Source organism: Episyrphus balteatus, chromosome 3 (genome assembly GCF_945859705.1).
Source record: "Episyrphus balteatus chromosome 3, idEpiBalt1.1, whole genome shotgun sequence".
In the NCBI taxonomy this organism is placed as follows: Eukaryota; Metazoa; Arthropoda; class Insecta; order Diptera; family Syrphidae; genus Episyrphus; species Episyrphus balteatus.
Genome location: NC_079136.1, coordinates 92,257,749 through 92,285,306, shown reverse-complemented (window position 1 = coordinate 92,285,306; position 27,558 = coordinate 92,257,749). Strand labels below are relative to the sequence as shown.

Sequence of the window (27,558 nt, the reverse complement as noted above, 5' to 3'; positions counted from 1 at the left end):
AAAACCATAAGGAAATCTTATTGTTTTTGTTCTATTTTACGTGGTCTTGTTTTCTCGGTGGAAGAATAGAACATTATCCTGCAGCCAAATGTTTGGTAAAACTCAACAGTTTCATTAAATTCTTTAGCTGCTTTGTCTATTTCAGACGAAGAATTCTTGGAAAGAACCAAAATCCTTTCTAGTATGTTTTCATGGTTTCTAAATTTTTCTTCAAGGCCCATTATTTAGAAATCGAGAAAAGGTTGAAAACAGTAACACGGAAATATTCTTTTCTGTACTTTGAACCGAAAATATCGAACGATTCTTTTGTCGCTTCACTATTCTCTTATGTTTGAAGCCTATGTCAAGGACTTCAGTTATTTTTTTTGGAACCTACAAACACTTTCGAAAATGAATCGCCTTCTGCCCGTTTAATTTTTAGTTGATCTCTTAAATCTTTGGCGAGATCCAAAGCTTGGACCAAGTCAAAATTCACTCTTTGAAACTCCGACTTAATGGCAACGAGAGTTGGTATCTAAACCATATTTATAACCTTTAAGCTAATCAAAAACTCGAAATCCATAGCGTTTTTTTTTCAGAGTGTGTTTCTTTAACTTATTTGTTCATTTCTAGTTATGTTGTACAATTATCGATCCCAATCAATGGGGGGGGATATATCCCCCTGATCCCCCCCCTATCTACGCCACTGATGAAGGGTGATACCAGAACTCAGTTGATGCAAGAGCAATTTAAATATACCTACACTTTGAATTTGAGACAAAAATGAAATGGAATTATCACGAATTCCATTCGTATCGGAAATTTTTTAGAAATGTCGAAAAAAAAAATCACGTAATCCATTCGTAGTAAAATACTTCATACAAATTGTGATTACAAACGGATTCTGTAACAGTTTTTTCAGGATTCGTAGCAAATATCCGATACGAATGGAATTCGGAATAGGGCGAGAGACACAACTTCTGTCCATAAGTTCAAGTGCAAGATTTGTACATTATCTAGCTTCATTAAGTTTTAAATTAAGCTCTTTTATGTTAAATTAAATGCAATTGCATTTAACCGAATTATTTATTATTTATATTTTATAATGAAGTTTAAAAGTAAACATTAGGTACATATTTATTCTTTTAATTTACTTATTTCCCATACAAGCGAAGAAATACACCCATCACTACAAACCCTAAACATACCTTTACATCCGGTTGACTCAAACCATTCTGTTTTAATTTTGGACGTTTTGACAGCTTTGGTTTTGATTTGACAATAGGCGTTAGTTTTGGTATAGCGCCCATTGTATTAAGTATTGTCACAGTACCGGGCACTGAACCAGGACCTATTAAAGCTGCACCCTTTGCTACAGCAGCTGCAGCTGCTGCCGCCACTGCCATCTGTTGCTGATGTTTTTGTTGTGCCAGCAACAATGCTTGTTGCTGTTGTTGCTGATTATTATGAGCAACAGATTCGGCGGAGGTGGCTTCTTGTGAGTTAGGTGAGCTTGATGGATCATATTTGAACTCAACAGGTTCATCATATTCATCAAGCATTAGTTGTGGTTCCATAAATGATGCATCCATTTGATCATCGCAATCACTATCGTTGGGATCTAAAATAATAATAGGGAATAGAATGGAGAAAAAGGTTGTTTTTTTTTTGGAGGAGGAGGGAAGAGAGAATGAAAAATTAAATTTTATTCATTATTTCCAGTTTTTGGCATTATGTAATGTATATAAAATAAAATTATATTAAGCAATTTATCGGAAAAGCTATAGGGATTTTAAAGCCATTTTATTTTTGTTTTTCTTTACACATATACAACACAGAAATTCTTCTCTTTCGATACAAAAAATGTTTTCTTGCTTTTTTTATTTTTGTAAGATTGCATAGTAATTTTTGAACTGAGAATAGAAAAAAAAAATATTTAATTTTTGGTGAAACCTAAGTAACTTAAATTGGATTTGGTATTTATATTGAATGAAGCACACATTTTTCACGTCGGCCAAAAATCCCTATGCTCGTCCCGATTAAATAAAAAAGAGTAACGTTTTTTTTTTTTTCAATTTCTATTTTCTTTCATATTTTATAAATGTATCATATTCTTTTTTTTTTTTAATTAAAAAAATATAGGATAATACAAAATTTACTTAATTCGTTTTAATAGAAACAAAAAAAAAAGAAAGAAAACAAGGTAAAAAAAAACGCAACACCTTTAAATTTGCTGAATTGCTGAATATAATTGGGGGAACACTCACCTGCCGACGGAAAAAAGTTAGAACTCGCGAAATTTATAAAAAAAAAAAATTAATTAACACGATGACGCAGGCCACAGTTATTTTTTATTACATTATATCACAGCACTTTTGAAGAATGTACTTAAGTTTTGTGTTTTTTTTTCTTTCTTTTTCAAAAATATTTATTCATATATATTTTTTTAGAAAGAGAGACAAAGAAAGACAGAGAGAGAGATAAAGATTAAACGCACAAAATCCCTTTTAGCTTTTCCGATAGATGTTTTTTTGTATTTTGTTTTCAAAATTGTTCTAAAAAAATTAACCTACGGTAAATTGTGTTATTTTGAGATGAGTTTTGATGTCTTTTTTAATTTTTTAAGGTTAAATATTTTGGTGCATATAGTGATTCACAAATTGAATGCTGTTAATTTTTTTTTTGTTCATGAAGTGAATGTTAAGAACTGCATGAAAACTATTGATACATTAATTTCTTATTCGACACGAAATTTAATTTAATTTTTTTTTTATATAATTTTTTATTGCAGGTGTATAAAGGAGGTGTAATGAAATTAACTATTAAATGAAGGCAACGATTTTGTGATTTTTTTTTTTTAATAATTTATTCTTTTTACTTAGAAATAAACAGTTTATTATTATTTTTTTCTTCTTCTTTAAATTGCATACTTCGGGTTTTACTTAAATTTAAAATAAAGCTAACATACTTTATTACAGTAATACATTTTTATAAAGGTGCAAAAAAAAAAAAAAAAATATTAAGACTTACCGGAAGTACTATTATCATTGTCATTATTTATTCTGTCTTTGGACTGTGATTTACGTGATTTTTTTGTTCTACCATCTCGGGAATCTGTGCAGTCCTATTAATTGTAAAAAAATATATTTTAGTTGGATAGAGATAGATTTACATGTATATTTAAAAATCTTATCATAAATCAAATTGTGTTCATATAAATTTTAACGTCGTTTAGTTTCATTCAAGGATTCATTCATTCTGAAATCCAATGAAACTCTCAATTCTTAAATTTTATATAGTTGTTGGTGAATAATCTAAAATGTCTTTTACTTTAGAACTTTTGTATTTTTTTAAGTCAACTGATATAGACTAAGCACAACCAATTACCAATACAGTTCTAAATAATGACAGGGTTCAACACCATTTGAACTTACATTTGGAATTTGTTGTTGTTATCTGGATTTTTAGTCGAACATTGAACTGATTATAAAATGACCCGGCAGACTTTGTTGTGCCCCTACCAGTTATAATTTTGTTTATTGATAACGAACAAATAATTTAGTTAATTAATATAGGAGAGAAAAAAAACTTTAAGCAAACGGTAATATGTAACTCCACCAACGCCACATCTTCATGATTCGAGATTTTGTGAATTTCTTTTTCTACAGCTAAAAACACATTCATTTTGACATGATATATGAAATTTTTATACCTATAATTTGCCGATAGCCCCACTAGGAGCCTTCTCCACTGTATTTACTGATTTTATATAGAAATTTATACATACATATACAGTCGACTCCCTCTAAGTCGAATTTAGACGGGACACAAAAAATTGGTACAAGTTAAAGGGAAATTCGAGTTAGAGGAATTAATATAATCTTTTTTCTTCAGACGTTTTCATTGAAAATGGTGAAAAAAATCGAATTAGAAGGAAATTCAACTAAGAAGAAGTTCGACTTAGAGACGAAATTATTGTATGTACTACAATACTTGTTGAAGTTGAATTTTTGAAAAATAGGTTAATGAGGTGCTATTTTTATCATTCAATGTTTTATATTGTTTTGTTTTCCCATTTCATTTACAAAATGCTTTGAGTTTTGCTTTCATCGTTTTGGAAATATATAAGCACATGCCGAACACAATTTTAAAACGCAAATCATATACATACATATATATTTGTAGACGTAGTAAAAAGTATGCAATAGTTAGAATATACATTAGGGTGGGTCAAAATACAATTTTTTTGATTTTCAAAAAGGCTCAGCGATTAAAAGGTGCTAAATGGTTCGGTTAGCTTATAAGTAAAATTTCATTTCATTATTTTAAGCCTAAGTGCCTCCGGATTGTGGTTTCATTTTTGAAAAAGCAGATTTTTGCTTAAAAACCACACATGCTTTGCTTAATTTATTATTATCTCATTTCTTATACAAGCTAATTCAAGGGTCGGGACAAGAAAAAAATCGTTTTGGAGGGGTTTAATATTCGCCCCCGTTTAGCCAAGAGGGGCAATTTTCTAAAAAAATGATTTAATTAGGAAAAAATATTATTGAAAATCAACCGTTATACCTACAACAACATGTTATACCTTTTTGTTGAGCCCAAAATCTCTTTTTTATTTTGCTTTCAAATAAAGCTGTTTTATAAAACAGTTTTTGAAAAATTAATTTTCAAAATCAAAATTTTGAAAAAAAATGTTTAAATTTGCGAACTAATTTTTTTTCAAAATTGTATGTGATTAAGTACTATTTAAGTTTTCAAAATTCAATTTGTTTTCAAGCAAAAACAGAAAACCGGATGCAAAAATGTTTTGTCGTTTTTGAGAAATTAAAAAAAAAACCAAAACTACATTTTTCTAAGACTTGTTAATTAATTTATGAAACATTATAAGTTTTTTTTTATTATTTTTAAGGGGAGTTAGCCTTCAAGGCAGAAAATCTGAAGTTTGAATATGTTTCCTTTGCATTAACTACAATTTTACCAAGTTTCAAGATTTTAGGGTATTCAGAAGTATACTTTTTAATAATTGATATTAATTTTACCAAAATGGGCGGTTACCACGCCCCCTGAATGTAAAATCTCAATTTTTCGACTTTTTTTCTTTGTATGTACTTCAAGATCCATGACCATAACAAGTTTCTATGAAATCTAGAAGTTTGCCATAATTTTTATCATTTGTTAGTTAGTATGTGAGTGAGTAAATCAGCTACTCTTTTTGCGATTTTTGAAAGCCTTTTTCTCAGAAACTACTAATCCTACGTAGCTGAAAGTTTTTGAGGAGCTTGATTTGGACTATGTTAACAAATAAAACGAGTTAGAAATGTTTGACATTATTGAAACAAAATTTAGAATGGTTCGAAAGCGGCTTGAGTTGTTTCCTAAGAGTGTAGGACCAAAGTTCATAGAGAACTTGGCTGGGCAACCGGAGGCAGAAGAAAAAGTCTGATTATAACCAAACTTTATATTATTGTTCTATTTACAATTTGGCACCTTTTCATCACTGTGCCCGTAAAAAAATCAGCAAAAAAAAATTCTCCATACATTTGTGACCCAGCCTAATATACATATTCTGCCTTAGACATTTTCACCAATACATATGTACAAACATACCGGTCAAAAATTTCAAATGAGAATCTTAATTCAGAAATAGTAACTAAATATGTCTGTTCTAAACTTTTTCTGCACTTAATTAGTTAGGAAGCTTAAAACTTTTTTTATGAGTGGAAAGCAAAATATCTTAGAAATAAATAAAATAATCAATTTGAAATATACATATGTACATATGTAGTTGTACAATATTTTTTGGATTATGACCGTTTATAACTCCTTTGGTTACTTTTAATTTGAATATCTCATTTGATCGAATTTCAGCGTTCTTGGGTCTATAAACTACCAAACAAGACTAGATTTGTAAGTACAAAACCTAAATTCGCTTAACGTAACTGAAAGTCGACAAATTTTTTGTAACATGGTCAATATGATCAGTCTCCAAGAAAAACAAATTAAAATTTACACGATCTTATAAATACAAAAAAAAAAAAAAAATACTTACGTTTGCATCCTGATCATTATCGCAGGATTCACGTTGATTTTCGTCGGAGCCTTCATTGCCTGAATAACCATCACCAGACATTTTGACTTCATGTTTTGGTGAATCCTTTAAAAGCAGAAGAAAAGTTATTTTAGTTAAAAATAGTAAATGCATGACAAAAGCTAAGTTTTGATATATTTTTTAAGAGAATAACACTATTGTCGAAAACTACAAATGGAAGTTTTTCTCAAATCAAGTATTCCGCTGAGGCGAAACAAAAAATATTAATTCGCAAACGAAAAAAAAATCGTTTCGTTTTCTAATACGAATATTTATGTAGATTTATGGATTCGATAAAAGTAAATGTGGTACAAAGTCTACTAACTATTAAAGAATTTTACTTGTAAGATTAAAAAAAAAAAAAAAAATATTAAAATCACTTACATGCATCATACCATCCCTATCGTATTCATCAAAATCATTCCCAGTGCCATTCGAGCTGCCCGATAATTTTCGAGGCCGGCCGCGTTTTCTCTTTGGCATTGATGATAACGCAGTACCCAGTAATGATTGCTGATTGTCATTTATGTTTAACATATTCTGTGCTTTATTCCTCTGTTGCACCAAATATGGTTGAATTCGATGCAATTGTGGTGGTGGCGGTGTTGGCGCCGCCCCACCCGGCTTATCATCATTAACTTCTGTCAGACCTTTAATTCGAAGACTCTCGGCAACGCGTAAAAACGCTGTTAGACGTTCCTGATCAACTGATACTTCACCGCGATACATAAAGTCAAGTAAACTTTTCATATCTGAGTAGGGAACATCTTTTAATATAACAATAGGATGTTTTTCTGGATGATTGACAAAGAGTGCATTAAAATATGGACTACAAGCTGATAAGACCATCTAAAGAAGAAATAAAATATAATTTTAAATTATGCATGATTTTGAATACTAAAAAATTGTTTTTTAAATGTTTACCTTATGAGCTTTCAGGTATTGTCCTTCCACGGCCAGCGTGACATCGGTGAAGGTTTCAGCGTGTAACAGTTGATCGAAAACTGATAGAAGGTTGCTTTGATGGTTATTCCATCTTAAGCAGAATCTTTGGGATGCCATTTTGAATTGCCTTGAACTTTTTGTTTAATGTTTTTAATTTTTTTTTTTTTTAATTTTCAACTAAATTTTCACTTATTGTAAAAATATAATAGTTCTTTTGTTTGTTGTAAAAATGTTTATATTTTAAACTTATTGCTTTCACGTTACAAAACTACTTTAAATTAATAGTTTTTTTTTTATTGTTTCTGAAAAAAAAAATAAGAAGAAAAAAATATGGTTAGAGATTTAATAGATTAATATGTAAATATTTTTAATTTAAAAAGTTAATGATATTATTAAATAATATAAAAAAAAAGAGAGACAGACAAGTAAGTACCTACCTAGATACCTAGAATATTAAAAATATTTACTCATTTCAGACATTATACTAATTTTTGCAACGAACAAAAAGAATAAAATAATTTCTTCTAGTCTTCGAAAAATAGTGAAATCGGGTATTATGGAATACCTTTTTTGTTATCATTTATATCTTTTAAAATAATATATATAATTTTATTGGACTATTTTCATAATTTTATCTTGATCTTGCATAATTCCTACCATAAAACGGCTATTGTACTCTTTTTCAATATACTGAGTTATGAAAGGGGTCCACATTACCCGCCTACTCAACATTACCCGAACTAACTCTATAAATAGTTCTAAATGACCAGGAAAAATTTGTTTAGAAAATATTTTAATTCAATTTTTTGTTTGCATTAAGGTTTTACAGAAGCCAACTCATGCTGAAAATTAACTATCCTATATCGTGACTACGTGCTTGTCGTCTATACTATTGACGACCCTCGCTTTGTATCCCAAGTATGGAAGTCATCAATATCCGCCTATCGCTGAAACAAGTTCGAATTTCTCTCCCATCAACACATACCTACTATAAACATTCTATAAATGATACAACTTACTTTTGAATTGAACTATAACTATACTAACTAGATATATACTAAATCTATGCCTGTTGTAAGACATACAAACATATCCCTCTTTAATACGTACAAATGAACAAAGAGAGGACATCTGTTGATTTAAAATCATTTTTAAGATTGATTATAGCTAAGTATTTTTTTTAGTCATTTACTTCCTAACTACATAATATTGGCTAAGATACATTGGTGAGAACTAATTTTTACCGACTTTTTTTTTAACCAGGGCCCTATTTCACCAACTTACAAATTTGTAATAACAAGTAATTTTCACAATATTTGTGAAAAAATCGAGAAATTCTGTTTCACCAGTTTCTTGTGATCACAAAATTGTACTTGTAATCTACAATTTTAAATTTGTGAAAAAATCCATTTTCTGTTTCACCGAAACTTGTATTTTACAATTAACAAATTTGTGAGCTTTCAAGTTTCTTGTGGGTTTCTGTTTCACCAAAAAAAAAAAGTTACAAGTTTGTATTTATTTGTGAAAATTTTCTACAAGAGTCAAGACGTATGTCATTTTTGTTACAAGTTTGTAAAAACTGTATTTAGCGTGATTAAAGTGTTTAAAATTGCTTTATGCCGAAGGCCATTATTATTATTTTAATAAAAGCTATATATTATTATTATTATTCAAGGTTGTAAAAATACATTTGAGATTAAAAAAAAAATCATTTATTGCAAGTAAAAAAATTTCATAGTGAAAAAAAAATTGCATTAACAAAAAAAAATTTATATATTTTGCAGTTGCAATTACATTTTTTTTAATGCATATTTTTTTTATTTGTTATAAATATTTTTTTTTTTTTTTGAATTTGTAATGGAAAACAAATGCTTTAAAAATTGGTATTGCATTTGTGTTTCAAATCGAATGATAACATCACAAAATATCTGTTTAAAAAATTTTCCTGATCGCTATAACCTGCCTCTTAAGTAAATTAATTAATAAATAATTAAATTATTTTATTAATTTTCCTCACTCTTTACAATTTTATTATTTTACCCTTCTACTTCTATAAATCCATGGATGTCATTATAAAATAATAAATATAAAAATAATCCAGCAATACAAAAATCTTAATATATATTAACAATTTTGTTTGGCATTTAAAAACTTATTTGATTTAACTACTAAGATATGACAGTATTAGTTATTTGACAATTTTTCGTTTAAAATAAGGTTGCTTAAGTTTTAAAAATGGCAATCCTATTTTTTCATATTCAATATCAACTTAGTTTTCATTTGAAACCAATTTTAAACTCTGTCGTTACGAGTTAAGTAACTCAACGGTCACCGCTTAGACTTTAAAGAGCTTTACAAGTTTGTGAGATAAACTTGTTGCTTACAAGAAAAAAATATATTTGGTGAAACGGTAATTCTACAAACTTGTGGTTTTCAAAAGTTAGTTGTAATTTTTTTCTCGATAATCACAAATTTGTGAATTACTTATTTGTACTTTGTGAAACAGAATTCCATTGTACAAATTTGTACTTGTGATCTACAAGTTACAAATTTGTGCTTGTAACTTGTAGTTGGTGAAATAGGGCCCAGGAATTACTCTTATGATTAAATAATAGATTACCTTGACCTTTGCATGCTGCCTACAAAAGTTAATATCAAACTCTTAGACTAATTTGATAAGTAACTTCCCGACTTTTTCTTATCTTAAAATAATTATTATTATTGTTTGTTATCATTTTTTTTTTGGTGGTAACCAAAACAATCTAGGCTACTCTTAAAAATTATACATTTTCAATAAATTTGTACAATTTTCACAAGAAAAAAAAAAAAAACAACAACATCAAAACAAAACAAAAAATTTCCCCCTAACCTATTAGCATTTTTAACAATAACAATTATTTAATAATTAATTGATTTTTCTCCTCTCACGTTTTTTTTTTTTTGTTTTCTCCTTTTCTCAAAGATTTGACTAAACAAAAACAAAAAACCCATTATGAGAAAAAAAAATACCAACAGGTGGTAGAAACAAATATCATCAATTGCTTGGCTGTATTTTTAATAAATAAAATCAAACTCTAGTTGCAGTTTTTAGCTGTAGTTGTTGTGATTCTCATCATAAGAACTTAAAACAAAAAAAAAAAAAAAAATGTCGCAATGAACACTTTACTAGTAAAAAGCAATTTTATACGCGTAGAAGTAACTTATTCATTGGAAAATGCAATTGTATATTAAACTCATGCCTTATGTTGATCTCTGTAAAAGGTGGGTAGGAAGTAGGGGGAGTGACGAAAAAAAGAGAGACAAAATTAACTTGCTAAGATCATTTAGAGTTGCCAGATTAACTAAACACACGCGAAACATTTTCGCTGGTTTTAACTGATAAAAGCACAAAAAAGTACAATTTGGGTATGAAATTTTTAACTTCTTTACTTAATCTTTATTCCATCTTTATATTGTATTCCTTTCAAGTGGTGGATTATCTTCTACTTCTCTATTTGGTATTTCTTAAATTCGAGTTTTTTTTTCATTTATTCAAAAGATCATAACATCTTGTTAAAAAGGTGTTATTCGTATCATTTGTATACTAAATGTTGTGTTTAACAAAGTAACAAGTTCGTTTGAAAGCTTTTTTTTCGCTTTGAAGAAGCCTTTACTTTCGAAGAAGGAATAAAGAAGTATTTGAAAAGATATTTTTAGAGCAACTAAATTGCTATTAAAGGATTAAAGAAGATAATAAATATCACTTATTCACTTTAATCTACTTAATATAGACTTAAATCATTCTTAAAAAGGAATGTAAGAAGTGCTTTGAAGGCCTTCACTCTTTAAGTAATTCTAGTTGTAGGTGAGATTATGTACAAAAGCAAATAAAACCTCCAACTGGCAACCCTTAAACATCAATATCAATTCAAAGAAAGAGCATTTGATCAAAATAGAGTAGGTATAGTAGATTAAGAGAACAAAAAGCTCTTCTCAATAAGAAACAACTTTAAAATATATATTTTAAGCATCATACAAATACTATTATCAAATACAGATATAAATTATAAGAATACAATTAACATTTTTAGTACCTACGTATTCATATTATACAAATGAACAACTGGTAAACTCGAGAGTGGTGTACAGTACAACATAAACTCTTAACACCCACACAAAATCGCAATATATACCTACAGTATGTATGTATGTATATCTACCTACTTATTTGGGGTCTTGAAATTACGAAAGAGAAACTTGTAAACACTAAACAACCACCCTCGCTCAAGATGTTTTTTTGTTAGGAAAGAAGCCTCCCACGTTCCACATCAAACCAAAAAAAAAAAAAAATTACTGAGCGTAGACAAAAAAAACCCTGAAACTCGTTCCTGGGAGGAGGGAAAATTCTAAGTAGGTTCATCTACCCAGTCATAAAAAAATACCCACACTTTATTCTTCTCTTATGACTTTTGATCTATCATTTTTTTTGTATCTTTGCGGTGCGTGGTAGATATTAGGGATCAAATGACAAATTTATATAGAAAATTCTATACTCGTATGCTATCGTACCCACCTGGGGTAAAACACAAACTTTGGGGATTTCTCCCTTCATAGAAGGAAATTCATTTTTATTTTTAAACTTTATACCTATTTTCTTTGAATTTCCATTTCCTTTTAAAATTAGGAAGAGGAAAAAACATTTATATTTATTTTAGGACTTTCATGAAACGAAATTCCTTTTAAGTCGAAAGCACAGAGATAAGAGAACAAAATGAGAATTACAAAAAAAAAAAAAAAAAAAACCAATAAAGAAAGAAAGGAGAAGAAAGCCACAATGATGACGACGACAACGAGAAGGGTGTGCTAAAAGGAAAACGGAAACGACAAAAACAACAATTTAGTGGTTAAGTATTTTTTTTTTTTTTTTTTTGTTCAATTTAATTTCTACACATCGTGACATCGCGCACCCCAAAGTGAAAGAGATGGAAAAATCAAAGGCAGAAGAGGATAGAAAATTCAGACGGTGGCGACCAACGAACGATCCTTTCCCTCGTTGTATTCTACTGATGGTGATCGTGCCAACGAAAATTCCTCCTTCATAGGTATGTATGTATGAAATACACCATATACAGGGTGTCCCAAAAGTAATGGATCAAATGAAATATGCTGATAGGCCAACTTTAGGGCTCTCAGAATTTGGTAACTTGTTCTTCCCAAATCCTTACGGTTTTCGATTTAATGCAGTTTTTGTGAAATTTTGAAAAATCCCGACTTGGCAACAGTATTTTGCTTCCTCTGCCCATAATTGATTTTTGTTTTTTACAATTCTTTCACTAAAACATTGCCTAATAATAAGAAATAACTAATTAATCAAAATATTTTTTATTTCATATGCCATTTTGCTGCAAATTAATTAACAGTTCCATGTTTTATAAAAACTCAATTTCTTACTTTAATTTCAGAGCATCATCCCGAAAAAAATTTGTATGGTGTGACACTAGTTAATTATTTTAAAAACTTGCCGTGTTAATGCAGTTTTCAAAAATGTATAAAAGTCTCCAAAGTTGAAATTAGAACGAAAGATATTACAATTTGAATGCAACAAAACAGGGGTTTTCAGAGCAAAATTACAAACAAAAATCGAGGCTTTTATTCAAAAATAAATAAACAAACAACAGTCGAGAAAATGTGTTTATTTTTCTTTGTTATTTTTCTCTGAAAAGCCCTGTTTTGTTGCATTCAAATTGTAATATCTTTCGTTCTAATTTCAACTTTGGAGACTTTTATACATTTTTGAAAACTGCATTAACACGGCAAGTTTTTAAAATAATTAACTAGTGTCACACCATACAAATTTTTTTCGGGATGATGCTCTGAAATAAAAGTAAGAAATTGAGTTTTTATAAAACATGGAACTGTTAATTAATTTGCAGCAAAATGGCATATGAAATAAAAAATATTTTGATTAATTAGTTATTTCTTATTATTAGGCAATGTTTTAGTGAAAGAATTGTAAAAAACAAAAATCAATTATGGGCAGAGGAAGCAAAATACTGTTGCCAAGTCGGGATTTTTCGAAATTTCACAAAAACTGCATTAAATCGAAAACCGTAAGGATTTGGGAAGAACAAGTTACCAAATTCTGAGAGCCCTAAAGTTGGCCTATCACCATATTTCGTTTGATCCATTACTTTTGGGACACCCTGTATATAAATATAAAGATAGTGTTTCTACATAACGAGAAAACAATATAAGCGAGAGATCAGTGGTGCTCAGAGCAAGTATAGTAGGTAAGAGTGTACATATCCCATCATCATCTCTCCCCCCAAAACAAAACAAAAAAAAAAAAAAAAAAGCGTAAAATGGATTTTTTGTTTGTTAAATCATTTATTTTTGCTCCCTCTCCCTTATGGACACTAAATTGTTGATGTTGTTGCTCCTATAAAAGTATACTTTTATACCCTGTTGTGTTGTTGTATTTTTTTTTTAATGCCCTCTTATCGGGGACATTTTACACACACACTAGCTACAAAAAATACGGAGAAGAAAAATAAAATCCACTTTGCACGACAAAAAAAAAAAGAAACACAAACAAACGTTTTTTTTTTTTTGTAAGTAGGGGTACACAGAAACACTGTACACTATACGAAACGAATAAGAAGACGGACGTGTCTGATAGGATTTAAGGCGAAAAAAAAGTAAAGAAAAAAAAAAAAAAGAAAGAAAGAAACAATTACACAATATTCCTTGGAAGAGGAACCTATGACTGATAAAATTGTAAGTTCGAGAATTTTTTTTTTCACACTACAGTTTTGCATGATCACTTTGAATTGGAAATGATAATTAAAATATTCAACAGAATAGAAGAGAAAAATTACCCCCCGTGGGAAAGGAATTTTTTTTTTTTAAATTGCCAGATCATCAAATTTGACTTTATCTCCTCTTGGGGACTTTTTTTTTTTTATTCTATAGGATACGCCCTTTTTTATTTTAATTTTTTTTTCATTTTAATGTGAAACACTTGCACCCCTATTTTTTTGTTGGACACATAACAATTCTTTAAAATAACGAGTATTCAAAAAAAAAACTATTCATAAAAAAATAATAATCACCATTTATTTTTTTATTTGCTCCCCTATTTTTTTTTAGAAAAAAAAAATTCTACTCCATTTTGTTTTTTTATTTTACACTTCCATCGCCGTCGTTCGTCGTCCATCTACACACACGACACGACACGTCCTAGTAAGGCCAAAGTATAGATCACTTGTGATCGCAAAAACTTCGTAGAACAAAATTCTACACTACACGGGTTTTATAGAGTGACTATATATTGTGGTGGAGAAGGAAGGCTCCAACACAAAACTATGAGCCAAAGAGAGGAGAAGGAGGAGTAAAAGGAGGAGGGGGGGACAAGTACAAAAAAAAAAAAAACGAGCAACACGAGAATACAAAATGGAAATTGAAATAAGGAATCTAACTCCCCAAACCTAATGGGCTTTGGAGCTCTGATGGCTGCTGCCACCATAGTTGAAAAAAAGCTATACCTTACTCTATAGTCTATATATACGATTACTCTCCACTCTTTTTACGAAACAAACTAATAAACTAATACAAGTTTATATTTTTCAGCCCCTTGATCATTTTTTTTTTTTATTGTATTGTGGTATTAGTGAGTGAATGATAATGGTTAGGTTACAGTGCGATGATGGCTCCCCTCTTCTCACTCGCAAAAGATACACTCTTCTTCTCTATTCGTTTAGAATATCCCCAAAACGAATACTGTAACAAAACCGGATTTGAAATTATTCTCTTACTTATACATATTTATAATGAGTGATCCAAGTGTGTTGGAGTGTGGAGAAAGTAAGCTCTTTTTTTTAGGGTGAGGTGAGAGAACAAAAGCTCTAAAGTAAAATAGGACGAGTAACGTTAATGTTGCCAGATATGAGGAATAAATTATTTTGTTTCAGTTTATTACAGTATCTTAACATCTTATACAACAAAATATTAAGCGTATTGTTGACAGTGCTTAAATGCATAATGAAATCGTAAATCTGACACTATAGATATTGGATATGAGAAATGGAGCGAATGCACTATGCAATTTTGTTTAAAAAGCAAGCATTTCGCTTAAACTTAAGTTCACTTCGAGTGTCAAAACTTTGCAAAATTTTAGAGTTGATTAACAAACAGAAAAGCTGGATCTCGAATGTCTAGTGTAATCTGACAACTTTAGTCGCTGTTCTATTCCCGCAAAAAAAACATGTGAAGATGGTAGTACTAGATCAAAATTTTCATATACCTACTCATAATAGTCTTTTGGAAATGTTAGACTACGCAAGAGTAGAAATCTAGTTAAACCAAGTACAAATTTCTATCTATCTTTTAATCTTCTACTCATTAGCATTCTAGAACCTCCATAGGAACGCGACTAGGTAATTCTTTATCAAATTCAAAGGATTTTGCTCTAGTACTATTTAATACTACTAATACTAATAATACTTTTACCCGAGTGGATAGGAAGGTTCAGTACTAGATTATAGTTTTCATTTATTCATGATTTGACTAGGTAGGTACCTACCAACTTCAAAAAACGCTATTTTACACACTTATAAAAAAAATAAAACAAAAGTGTTCAACTTAAAAATTTAAGTCAATTAAATGTCGGAAATAAGACATTCAAATATAAGTATTCAAACTTTAAGTTTTTGTAGACAGATAAAAAATATTTTTTTCTTTCAACAAAATACCTACATGCTGGCAATACCTTTTACACATGACTCGCGGCGAAAGGGGATTTATCTTTTCTCCTTGTTTAAAAATCCTCCGCGTATTATGTCCATCCATAGAAAATAGAATAAACAAACTGAGAGAATGAGAATATATGTATTTTGTATTTGTAGAGATTTCTCACATTCTACACAATAAGGTTCTGTTCTCATTCTTCTTTTCTTCACATAATATTCATCTGTATTTTGTATTTCTCTTCCCCTCCCCTTTGCCACTGTTTGCACCTGTATTTATTTTGCTCTTTGGTTTTTATGATCACTCATTTTTGAATATCCATTTTGGACATTTTCAGGCTCCACTTTGTATTTGTAGACTTTGGGCGGCATACCTCTACCTACATTAATACAGGTACACAGGTACCTACATAGCACAACTATAAATGTTTTTTTTTTGTAGAGATTCACTGAAGTGAGTCGTGCCTTGCCTGTTTGCCTTGCCCTATTGCGTGTTGTTTTTTTTTTTTTTTTTACTTCATATTATTTTCCCCTCATTCTCCACTTCGTCATCACAAACTCCAACTAACGATATTCATTTTTATTTTCTGTAGGTATTTCTTCTTTTTTTACTGTGCCTCCTCCTTTACACGTTCACCTACTCTATAATTTTGTCGTTGGATGGTTTGGTTTGGTGCTGTGCTGCCTACGTGGTAAAGGAATTTTATTTTTCTTCTCATCACGGGACATGCATATGGATGGGGGTATCCAAACATGCACACAAATACTCATATACCATGGAAAATGGGCACACTTGAAGATGTATGCGTGTGGGGAAAAATGATCATGACAGACCTGATGAAGGAGGGAGGAATGTGGTGGATGGATGAATCGCGTGGACGACAACAATACGAACGAACGACCGACCGACTGACGGACGATGCCGATGCGACGACCGACGACGTGCAGGCAGGCAAAGGCAAGTGGAGCTATACGTCGCCGTTGGCAGTGGTGTCGAAGAGGAAGAAAAAAGGCAAAGGCGATTAGGTACACCAAAAATAAAATAATATGAAAAAAAAAAAAATATACCCATGGATTATGGAGTGGAGATTTTTTTTTATTTTTTCCATCATCGAAGGCGACTAGTTGAAATGACATAGAAAAGAAGAACAGGCACACAATAACAACAACACAAACAAAATAATACGTATCGAAGAAAAACAGTGTGGTTGAGGTGGGGCCCCACCAGTGGGGATATGCTGCATGCTGTGAATACCTTACAAAGGGAAAACTGTAAAATTGCCTCCACATTGAGGTCTCCCTGCCTTTTCCGCGTGTTACTCTTTTCTTCCCCCCCCCCCCTGAATTCCCTTCCATCAATAACGATGAATTTGAAATTGAAACACGCTTTTCAATAGCTTGGTAGGTAGTATAGGTAGAGGTATGACAAAATTGACCTTTTTTTTTTACAATTTCTTTAATTATTATTCTCAGGTGTTTTAAGGAAATGTTGTTCAAAGCAAAAATGCAATAAAATAAATATAAAAAAAAGGCATGGAAAGTTCCTTACTAATCATAAAATAATAAAATTGAATAAAAAACGCCTGTCAAATGGGCACTGACAATTAAAATTGTCGGGGACTGGCTCACCCCAAATAGGTGGACAATCTCGCCCCTTATTTATTGAATTTTAATTTAATTCAAATAAATATGCTTATAACAACCATTTTTTTTTTTTCTGCATTAAAATAAGTAGGTTGGTATAATAGTTGGCATTGGTAAATTCAAGTTTTTTTTTTTTTCAAAAGCTTTTAACCAAGATGCAACGCAAGCGATCGTGGAAAATTCAAACAAACCACGATTCAGCTGAGGGTTTGTTGTATGAAAAAAGATCACCCTGCATGAATCAACAGGTTGATTGTGATTCAGTTGGAAAGCTTTTTTGCAGCGTGTCACATAAAAAATGCTGACTGATGGTGAAACTAATTAATGTTTAAAAAGTAAACTGAAAAAGGGTGTGAGCCTCGTCGCCACATCATCGTCATGTTTTTAGTGGATGAAACTAAAAACTTTACATAGTGGGAAATTTATTATTATTTATTTTTTGTTGCTTTTTTTTTTTTGTATTTTCCTTTTCTCCTGATATTATGATCGTTCCGATCGAATTATACGACCCCTTTTTTTTATATTTTCTTCAACAAAAGAGGAAATATAACAAACAGGGCGTCTCTTTTTTGGTCTGGTGGTGGTGATGGCAGGGGCAGTAGCAAGTAGAGTATCCAAGACCAAGTATCCATGTCCGAGTACAAAACTACTGCGCACAAGGGGATCCATCGTATATATAGTATACATAAGTCTATATGGGCACAGGAAAAATCACTGCTTTCTCCCTGTGATGGCATCAGCTATAGCAGCACAGAGTGTGTAATTTTTTTGTTTTTTTCATTCCCATATGTATGTATGTTACGTTAATGTGTGTAGGTATGTGTGTTTGTTCAATATAATTCGCATCCTCTTTTCGAATTGACTTTTATGCTTGACTGATAGAGCGAACAGGATAGGGGAGGCTTGCGGGCATAAATAGAGGGAAAGGTTGTTTTTTTTTGTGTGTGAAGGGGATGCGAGAAGAGGAATTTTGTGTAATAGAAAACGTTGAATTAGAAATATACAAAAAAAAAAATTAGAGGAGGTTTTTGTTGTCGTCCGGATTGTGTGTGTAGGGATTGGAAAAAAAAAATAACTATGGGCGGATTGTACTGGACATTGCTGCACACAAATAATAATGTATGTATGTAGGTATATATAAAATAAATTATCTTGAGACATTTTATCATGCATCATGTTTCATCCCTATCGCATTGCTATAATGTTTATTAAACGAGATAAAGGCGAGGACGTTTAGACTTAAGATCTAGCAGTTAATTGAATTCGGAGTTTAAATTTTTTAACATACATACAAACATACAATATGTGTACCTATTTAATGTGTACCAGGGTTCGGACAGTTTCAAAATTTCGAAGCAAATTTGAAAAAAAAGTGAAGTATAGATCCAAAATTTCGGAAGTAGATTTCAAAATAAAACTTTCAGAACATTTATTTACAAAAATGTATTCTAAAAAAATTTATTTTCCCTACTTTTTTTATTATGATCTTTTCCAAAAAATCTTTCTCATCTAGTGGTTGTAACGGTGCTTTGGGTCAAAACGGTTATTTCAGCATAATCTAACAAAATTTTGATCAGGAATTCTTCCAAAATCAGTCAAAATTACTTTGATAAACTTTATTTATATCTTGAATTCGAAGAATAATTGACCTCCATTTATCTTTTGAGATTCCAGTTGAGCTTTATTTCTCAATGCCTTGACCAGATTTAAAATTGAAGTTAAATCCCTTTCTCTAAATTTATTATTTGAAAAATATTTTTCAATCAAGAAATAGAAGTAGGTAGATCCTGAAAAAGAGAAGTAGGAAAGTAGATTTTATTTTTTTTTCCCAAAATCGAAGTAAATCTACTTCGATCAAAGTAAAGTCCGAACCCTGATGTGGTAAGAATAACACTAAATAGAAAAAGGAATTTCACAATAGCATTAAATTTAAAATTTAGAACAAAATTAAAACACTTATAACGTAAACAAGAACCTACAATAAATTGCAATAACTTGCGATTCAGTTCCTCATGTACCTACCTACATGAATGAGTTGTTTGATAAGTTTGAATTGAATATCTGTTTAATTAAATTTTTGAGTTTATTTTCTATATATGTACCTAAAGTATCTATAAGATTTTATCCTTTTTAAAGTGTATAAGTATACAGTCTACTCCCTCTAAGTCGAATTTTTTTCTGTAATCGAACTTTTTGACCATTTTCAATTAAAATTTTTGAACGAAAAACAATGATTTTTATCCTTCTTACTAGAATTTCCCTCTAACTCGAACAACTTTTGGTGTCCCGTGAAAATTCGACTTAATGGGAGTCGACTGTATTTCCAAAAAAATGATCTTAATGAGATTGAAGTTCCTCAAAAAAAAAAAAAAAAACTGCCACATTTGGACCAATTGTCGAACAATTGCCTACCGTTATTTTTCGTTATAAAATATGAATTACCCCTTCACCAAAAACCCTTAACTAGTTTAGTTAATGTCTGATTATTTCGAGATTGTTGGCTTTACACGAGACACCGCAGCAGCTTAGGCTATAAAAGCTGATAAAGAACAGTAATTGCAACAAAATTTTAGCAGGTTTTTTTGCATTCATTTCCTCTGCAAAAATGGTTCCATGTTATCAAACAGCTTGAATAACAGGCAAAAATAAATAAAAAAAAAAAAAGAATGAAAAACATGAGGAAATTTATTAATTTCAGGACAAAACATAAAGTTTAAAGTTAAATATAGTCAGATATCCAATAAATTTGAAAAAAAAGTAGATCGTTTATCCTGAAATACATACACTAAACTGATTTGTTTGATCTTAAAAAAAAAAAAATTAAGTACGAAAGATTCGAGGCTAAAACAAAATTACTATATTAGTACTTTCGACAACACTGACTTAAGGTTTCCATAACTTACTTAAAGTACATGGATATTTCGAAATTGAAAATTTCTTTGGTAGGTACCTTTTATTAAAGTTAGGTACCTATACATGCGATCAATGAAGTTGCTGTAAAGTATTGCCTGCAACTCAATTTACATTTGTGAACGACAGCAAACAATATTTTTCCTTCTGTTTACACTTGCAATATGCAACGCAATAAATAAATTTGCAGTTTATTTACTGATGCATTTCACCGTCAAGTACAGACAAATATGCCGTCACGTACAGACATCTACCCTCTAGTTTTATATAATTCCGATACCTACATTGTATTTGACGAAGAAATCTTTATTCCACAAAAACCAAAAATTTAACTCCACATTTACTTTAGTAAGACATTCAAAAGAAAACAAGTAAGCGTCACGTACAGACAAGGAAATGGTATGGAGGTCGGAGAGTCTCAGTAAATGTATAAAACTTGAAGTTATTAGTGGTAAATTTCCCGATTTAAATAAAAAAAAATAATCTTGTAAAAGTGTTAAATTTTATTTGCATTTAATACGTGCTTTATTTTAGACATAAAACTGAAACACTTGACGTGAAAGTAACATCAAAAAGGGCTCAAACACCAAAAATTAGAACACACACTTAAATCAATTTAAAAAATACCCCAACTTGTGGAACTGGGAGAAAACGAACTGTTTTTTTTTTTAACTTATTAGGTACCAGACACACTAACCCACATTTCAAATTCTTGTAAATTTGTATCTGCAAATTATTGCGTCATTTTGTTTTGCTTTTTCAACCAAAATCAAAAGTAGATGGAACCATCTTTACATAAAGTGTTTCAGTCTTCCAAATGGGTGAACAAAATCATGAGAATTGCACTTCAGAAGACGATCCTCGAAGCTTTTAGATAAATACCTTCACATTTCCACCCACTTTATAACACAGCAGACCGATCACGAGCTTTTCTCTTTTTTTTTTTTAATTTATTTTTCTTTATTTCCCGTTCCTTCTTTTTTTTTTTGTAAGTTGTTGTATGCCGTTATCCGCGCCACGTTTTTTTTATATAATATACATCAGTTCATTTCTTTCTCTTGCGTATCACTGCTCGTTGTTGCGTATAGCTACACAACACTATACAAAAGATTGACAAACTGAAAAAAAAGCCTTTCGCCTTGGTATTGTTCTAGAGAAAAAGATAAAATGTTATCCTACAACGTACTTCCCGTTCCCTCTCACGTCTGTCCATATTCCCTGCAGAGCAAGTGCAGGGCACTCACATACACTATTACAATGTAATTTTAAAACAAAAAAAAAGGCTATTGCAGCAGTAGAGAAATAGCAAAAGATATAGAATTGATTCTTTTTCTATATAGCCAGTCCGTTTTTCTATCTCTGGGGATACATTTTCATAAAATGATGGGGTTTGCCTTTTTTTTTTTTTCTTCAAGCCTGTGATGGGTCCGTTCGTTGTCTCCTTGGTGTCGTGTGTAAAATCCTCTTTTATAGGATTAAAAAAACTACAACAACAACAAACTTGAGTGGAAAATAAGCTTAAGGCACCCATATTATAGGCAATGTACTTATACATATAAAAGTACCTATAGATAGAAAGGGGTTGTATATATGTATATGCAAAAAAGAATCTCCTTCACCCGTTTCCTTGCAACGAAGGTGATTTAAAATAGGTATAGGTAGGCACCTATGTCATCTATGCAGGAAACAAACTTGTGTTAATTAAATTATGAACGAAGAGGAAGAACTTAAAACTGTTGGAGTTGTGTGTGTTTATTTTTTTTTTTTTTTATGTCCAGAAATAAATCCTTTTCATTCTTTATGCAAACCAAAAAAAAAAAAAAAAAAATAAACGACACGTAAAAAGGGCAAAAGTTCATTTCGCTCAAATGTGTGGCCAATGTCCAACTTATAATTTTTATTTATTTTTTCTTCTTCTTTCTCTTTCAGATCTTATAAGTATTATTATTTTTTTTTTCTTTTATTACATTTTTTAACATAATTTGGTCAGTGACCTTTTAATATATTGTTCCACTTTTTTTTTCAAAAAAAAAAAAAAAAAAAAAAAAAATATGCTTTTTTTTGTGTTCCCATCTTCCAACCAACACTGAACCATACAACAGTGATATGGTTAAGAAGAAAAAAGGAAAGATTTGTCAAAGAAGGTGGACGTGAAGGGAAAGAAGAGAGACAACAAAAAAACAAAAAAAAAGAGAAGTATGGGGAGGACAGAACGAAAGATGTCACTCTCTTTTTATATTTTTCTTTTTCATTTTCGATATTTACACATGAGTATACCTCTACGACACAATTTCTCAAAGATATAAATTGTTTTCTTTATTTTTTTTTTTGTTCTCCTCTTTTTTTTTTGGAGCAAAAGTCATTATCATTTTTGTTTGGGGACAGGTAGATTGGTAGATACCTACCTAGATTGTGGTATAAGTATAATCTAAGGAATGAAAGAAATTCATAACGCCAGTTTTAACAGTTATCCCCATATCTAACAATTATTTAGACTAAAAAAAAACAAAAAAAAAAAAACAAAATTTTTCATTGGATGTCAACATCTCTTGAGGTATGTATCTTCCTATTAATAAATATGAGAAAGTAAAGGTTTAAGTTATTGCTAAAGTTAGTTTAGTTCATTATCATTTCGAAATACCTATAGTTTATCAACCCCTGTTAAGGAATTTGTAATAGCATTAGGTCTAGGTTTAGGTATCAACTTATTCGACTTAAGTCAGTCGATTGAATGCATTTTTTACAAAAATGATGTTTTGTTTAAATTGCTCAAAAATGATCAGAGATTTTTTTACGAAAAATATATGTTTTAAGTTTTATTTACCTACTGCGAGAGCTGTTTTTGGGTGGGGGATATAAGTAAAGATAAAATAACTAGGTATGCTATTTTTAGAAAAGGAAGTTTTATTGTATCTATGAGATATTCAATTGTAGCAGTCGATTAAAATTTCTATCATTATTTTTTACAACCGACAGGACTGTTTTTAAAATACAAAAGAACTAGCCAGGATCAGGAAATCAAATATGTACGATAAAAAAACTATCAATAAACTTCCAGAAGCATGCCCACAAGGATTTCTAAGGGTTTAAAAAAAAAACTATAGTTTAATGGCGCGTTCCAACAAACCTCATAAAACTAAATATATTAGAAAATCGCAGTGGTATCAAAAGCTCTACTAAAGTAGTATTGTAATACTATCAAACTCATCCTATCACATGTTTACTACTAGTTCTCTAAATTAAATCCATACTTCAGCGTCTCAACATCCTTCATTGAATAAACATCAATTAGTTATTATTAGAATTAAATAATTTGCTTTTATCAGGCTCGACGAAATTGTACAAAAATTGGATAGCAGGAATTTTACCAAAAAGGTGACAGCACTGTGTAGGTATGCAGTGACATTTGCGATATTTGGAATTTCACTCAATGATATTAAAAATCTGGGGTCGTATACCACGGAACTCGATTACGATCATACGTTAACATTTTGACTATTGCTCTCTCTCTATTTAATCGGTAGAAAAAGATAGGGACGCATAGCAACCATAAGTTAACGAACGTATGCCGTAGTTCGACCCCTATTCTATTCTGTCTATCTACATATTAAAAATTTATTCAAAACAAATTTAAAATAAAGATTCCACTCTACTTTTATTTAAAGATACAAATTATTTATAGTACCACATACTACTAATTTTTTCTTTGACATCATTGTCTTACTTCCTATGAATCTGGGAACTTCATATTAAGTAAAATTTGGTCAATTTGAGCCTCCTTTTCACATCTTTAAGAATTATACATGTACCTATACATATTTAAAATGTTTCCAGGAAAAGGTGTTTTAATCATAGCTTTTTATGCATTTTATAGTACAAAAAAGTTTTTGATCACTTGAACTGATCAATTGACTTATCGAAAGACATATTGTCAATATGTAAATTTCATTTACAGAATTAAAGGTAGGTAGGTAATTAAAAATATTTCACATAATTAGAAAAGGGTGTAATTAAACAAACAACGTTTCCATACTTTATAACATCACAACTTTAAAATCATAAAAAAAAAACCTACAATAAAGATTTCTTAGACCCGTTGGCTGAATCGAAACTTAAGCATTTAAGTTCTACATAAATCCTTATGTGACAGTTTACGCAAAGGAAAAAGTAGAGAATGAGAGTTTATGTTCAACATAAATTATTTAAGTTTCGATTCAGCAAAATTACCCTTAAATAATTAAATGTAGGTTCGCACCTAACTGAAAATATATTAAACCAAAATTTCGACGTAAACATCATAATCAAGGACTCTAATTAGACTAGCGTGGATTTTACATCATAAAAACTCCCTCATAAACTTTAATTATAGTAAAATGTTGATAATTTTGCTGTTTAAATGCTGTTTTTGGAATAAAACATTTTACAAAAAAAAAAAAAAAATTACACTAGGTAGGTACTGGTAAACAATTAAATTCAACTTTAAAATTTATTGTTTATAAGATATTTTTTTTATGACAGAACATCATAATTATAATGCTTGTAAGTCTTCGATTACTATGTTTAAATCGTAATTATTGCTCCATTATTTTTTCTATAGGTAAGCACTGAACTGAAAAAATAAGTACCGAACGAAAGGGGTAGGTTTATCGATTCCTATCATTGGTACTAGAAATATTTGCTAAGAAGCTTGCGAAAAATGATATCGCAAGCTCCAAATTTCGTAGGAAATAGTTGGAAACTTTTTCAGGATTTTTAGTACGAACTTATTACGTAGGGGCTTATGAAAGGGTCTCTTTCTATCACAGAAAGACAAGTTTATATTTTTGAAAAACTTAAAAAAAAAGTTAAGGACGGAATGTAATTAACCTAATATTCAATAATTATTTTATACCAATATACGATTGAAACTATTCAGAACCTAGGTTACTAGCCTAGTTCTCAAATTATCTTCTTCTACCTAATAACCTGTTGAGTTGACATTCTATAGACACCTGTTGCACTAAAATTCAAAAAAAAAAAAAAACAATCACATTGGCAACACTATTTTCCTTACAATAAATATACACAACCATATTTTTTTTTCGATTGAATGAAAAGCTTTTTCAGCAATCGCCCTCTATACACTTTACTCATATACATATAACTTATACCTAACCTAAACTATTAATTACACGTTTCGATTTTAATCAAAGCTTTCTCTCTCTCTCTCTCTCTTCGTCTCTCTTTATTTCCCTTTTTCTCAAAAAAAAAAAAAAAAATAAATAAATTATGTTAATGTAAAAATAACAACAACAACGAAAATACGATCACAAAAATGACAATCTACATTATCACTGTCACTATCCCTCTATCTCTCATTTTACTTTATTATTGTCACTGTCAGCTTCTTTACACAAAACTCTCTATGAGAAGAAATTTCAAAGAGTGTAAAATGAAGACGGAAGAAAAAAACGAAAACTTTCAACCAAAAAAAAAATAACGGAAGATTGTGAATATTTTACAACGGTACAAGGAAATTCATTGTGTAAAAAAAAAATAAAATACCTACAAACTAAATAATAATAAAAACTGAATGGAGTCGTGGTGATGATGATGATGACACCAAAATAAAAAAGAAAGACACCAAGTAAATGCGCCCGTGGCATATTATATTGTTATTCTTATTATAGGTATACCCTCCTTCCAACAACGGTGATTTAACCCCAATTCAGAGGACAGTTACAAATACACACACTCAATATCAATATAAAAATAAAAGACTAACTAACACAAAGGGGGCATACTTAAGGGGGAGGATATATAAGATAATAAAAAGGCTAAAAAAAAAAATCACAAGTGGTTGAAGGATATTTTTTATGTTTTTTTTTTAATTTAATTTGCTTCATCGACATAGTTCTGTGGTTTACATAATTTCATAAAGGCCAATATAACCCTTTCACCACCTCCCCCTTCCTAACCAAAGAATGTTATTCGTGGTGAAGACATATCTATGGTTATTTATTTTTTTTTTTTTTAATAATGGGAGGTTATTACGATTGCACACATTCCTTTTTTTTCCTTCATTCCTAAATACCCTACCTATGCAAGTGTAAATTTTAAAAAAGCCCTTTTCTTTTTTTTTTTTTTTTGTCTCTGCTTACCTGTTAGATTCAAATGCATTTTTGTTGAGTGTAATCCGTTATGTTGTATTTTTGTTTTTCTATCTGCTCGTTGATTAGTTCCAAGTGGGATAGTAGTCGTAGGTTATAATTAGAATGGAGGGAGTGTAATCCTTAAGGTTCTTATTAAAAAAAAAATTTTTAATTTTCTTTCAATTTTTTTAACAAAAAAAAAGAATAGGTCCGAAAGTTTTTTTGTATCTGAGATCAAGGTCCCTCAAGGGGTTGTTTGATGATTTGCTTTGGGGGTTTTTTTTTTTTCTTGTGTTTCACTTGTCCACTTTTGCTTTTTTTTTTAAATATTTATTTATTGCTTGTTTTACAAATAAAAAGTGATATTATTCTTCATTATGTACGTGTGTGTGTGTATAATAAAACCTCTCCACTTTTCACTTTGATGATTAATGCATTTTTAAGATACGAAAAGTATCTTTTATAATTCTCGAGGGAAGATTTTTGTTAATTTTTTATTTTTCTATTCGATATTCTTATATAGCACACAACAGGGTGGTTTTTTAGTTTGAGATTTTTTTTTATTCAAATTAGAGATTTTGTTAAAAAAAAAGTTAAGTTAAAATTGGAAAGATAAAACCCAAAATAACGAACGAAAATAAAACCAAATTTAAAAAAAAATAAAAACCACCGCACCAGCGGCGGACAACCACGAAACTAAAATGAAATAAGTGATTCGCTGGGATACGAAGTGTATAAACTATCTATCGGTGCGCGCTGCGGTTGGACTAGTGTTATGTTGGACTATGTATCTCTGGCTGACTGACTGAATTGATGTGTGGTTGCCTTTGCCTATCGTTGTCGTTGCGTCTCGAGCGGAGCATTCGTTTTTTTTTTTTTTTTTTTTTTTTTTTTTTTCATTTTCACCCCCGCTACCCTTTGGATAACTGTTGCTTGTGTTGTTGGCATGGCAAAGTGAATGTGATAATGATGATGATGGTGGCGGTAATGCATATGTGTGTGTGTGTGTTGTAGGTACGAAGAAAAAGGAGAATTATTTGTTTTTGCTTTGCATGGTAGCCTTTTTCAGGTCGTGAATTTATTTGATTGTGTATGTTTTATTGAATCCACCAGAAACTAACTACCACTATACAAC

At 30.3% G+C, this 27,558-nt stretch overlaps 1 protein-coding gene across 3 annotated transcripts in view; it reads right to left on the bottom strand.

Moving 5' to 3' along the window:
* LOC129913209 (protein tramtrack, beta isoform) overlaps positions 1 to 27,231 on the bottom strand; it is a 38,409-nt gene extending 11,178 nt beyond the window's left edge. Inside the window, exons 1-5 of one of the 3 annotated variants that reach the window (XM_055991765.1) lie at positions 26,433 to 27,231; positions 6,995 to 7,317; positions 6,455 to 6,919; positions 6,032 to 6,136; positions 3,010 to 3,103 (exon numbers count right to left, since the gene is read on the bottom strand). In XM_055991765.1, coding sequence (XP_055847740.1) covers positions 3,010 to 3,103; positions 6,032 to 6,136; positions 6,455 to 6,919; positions 6,995 to 7,132 — 802 coding nt within the window. In that variant the 5' untranslated portion in view covers positions 7,133 to 7,317; positions 26,433 to 27,231. Of the gene's footprint in view, positions 1 to 1,187; positions 1,601 to 3,009; positions 3,104 to 6,031; positions 6,137 to 6,454; positions 6,920 to 6,994; positions 7,318 to 14,106; positions 14,535 to 26,432 lie in introns of those variants that run through there. The other 2 variants (XM_055991766.1, XM_055991767.1) reach the window with 2 other exon arrangements.
* Positions 27,232 to 27,558: the final 327 nt, after the last annotated feature.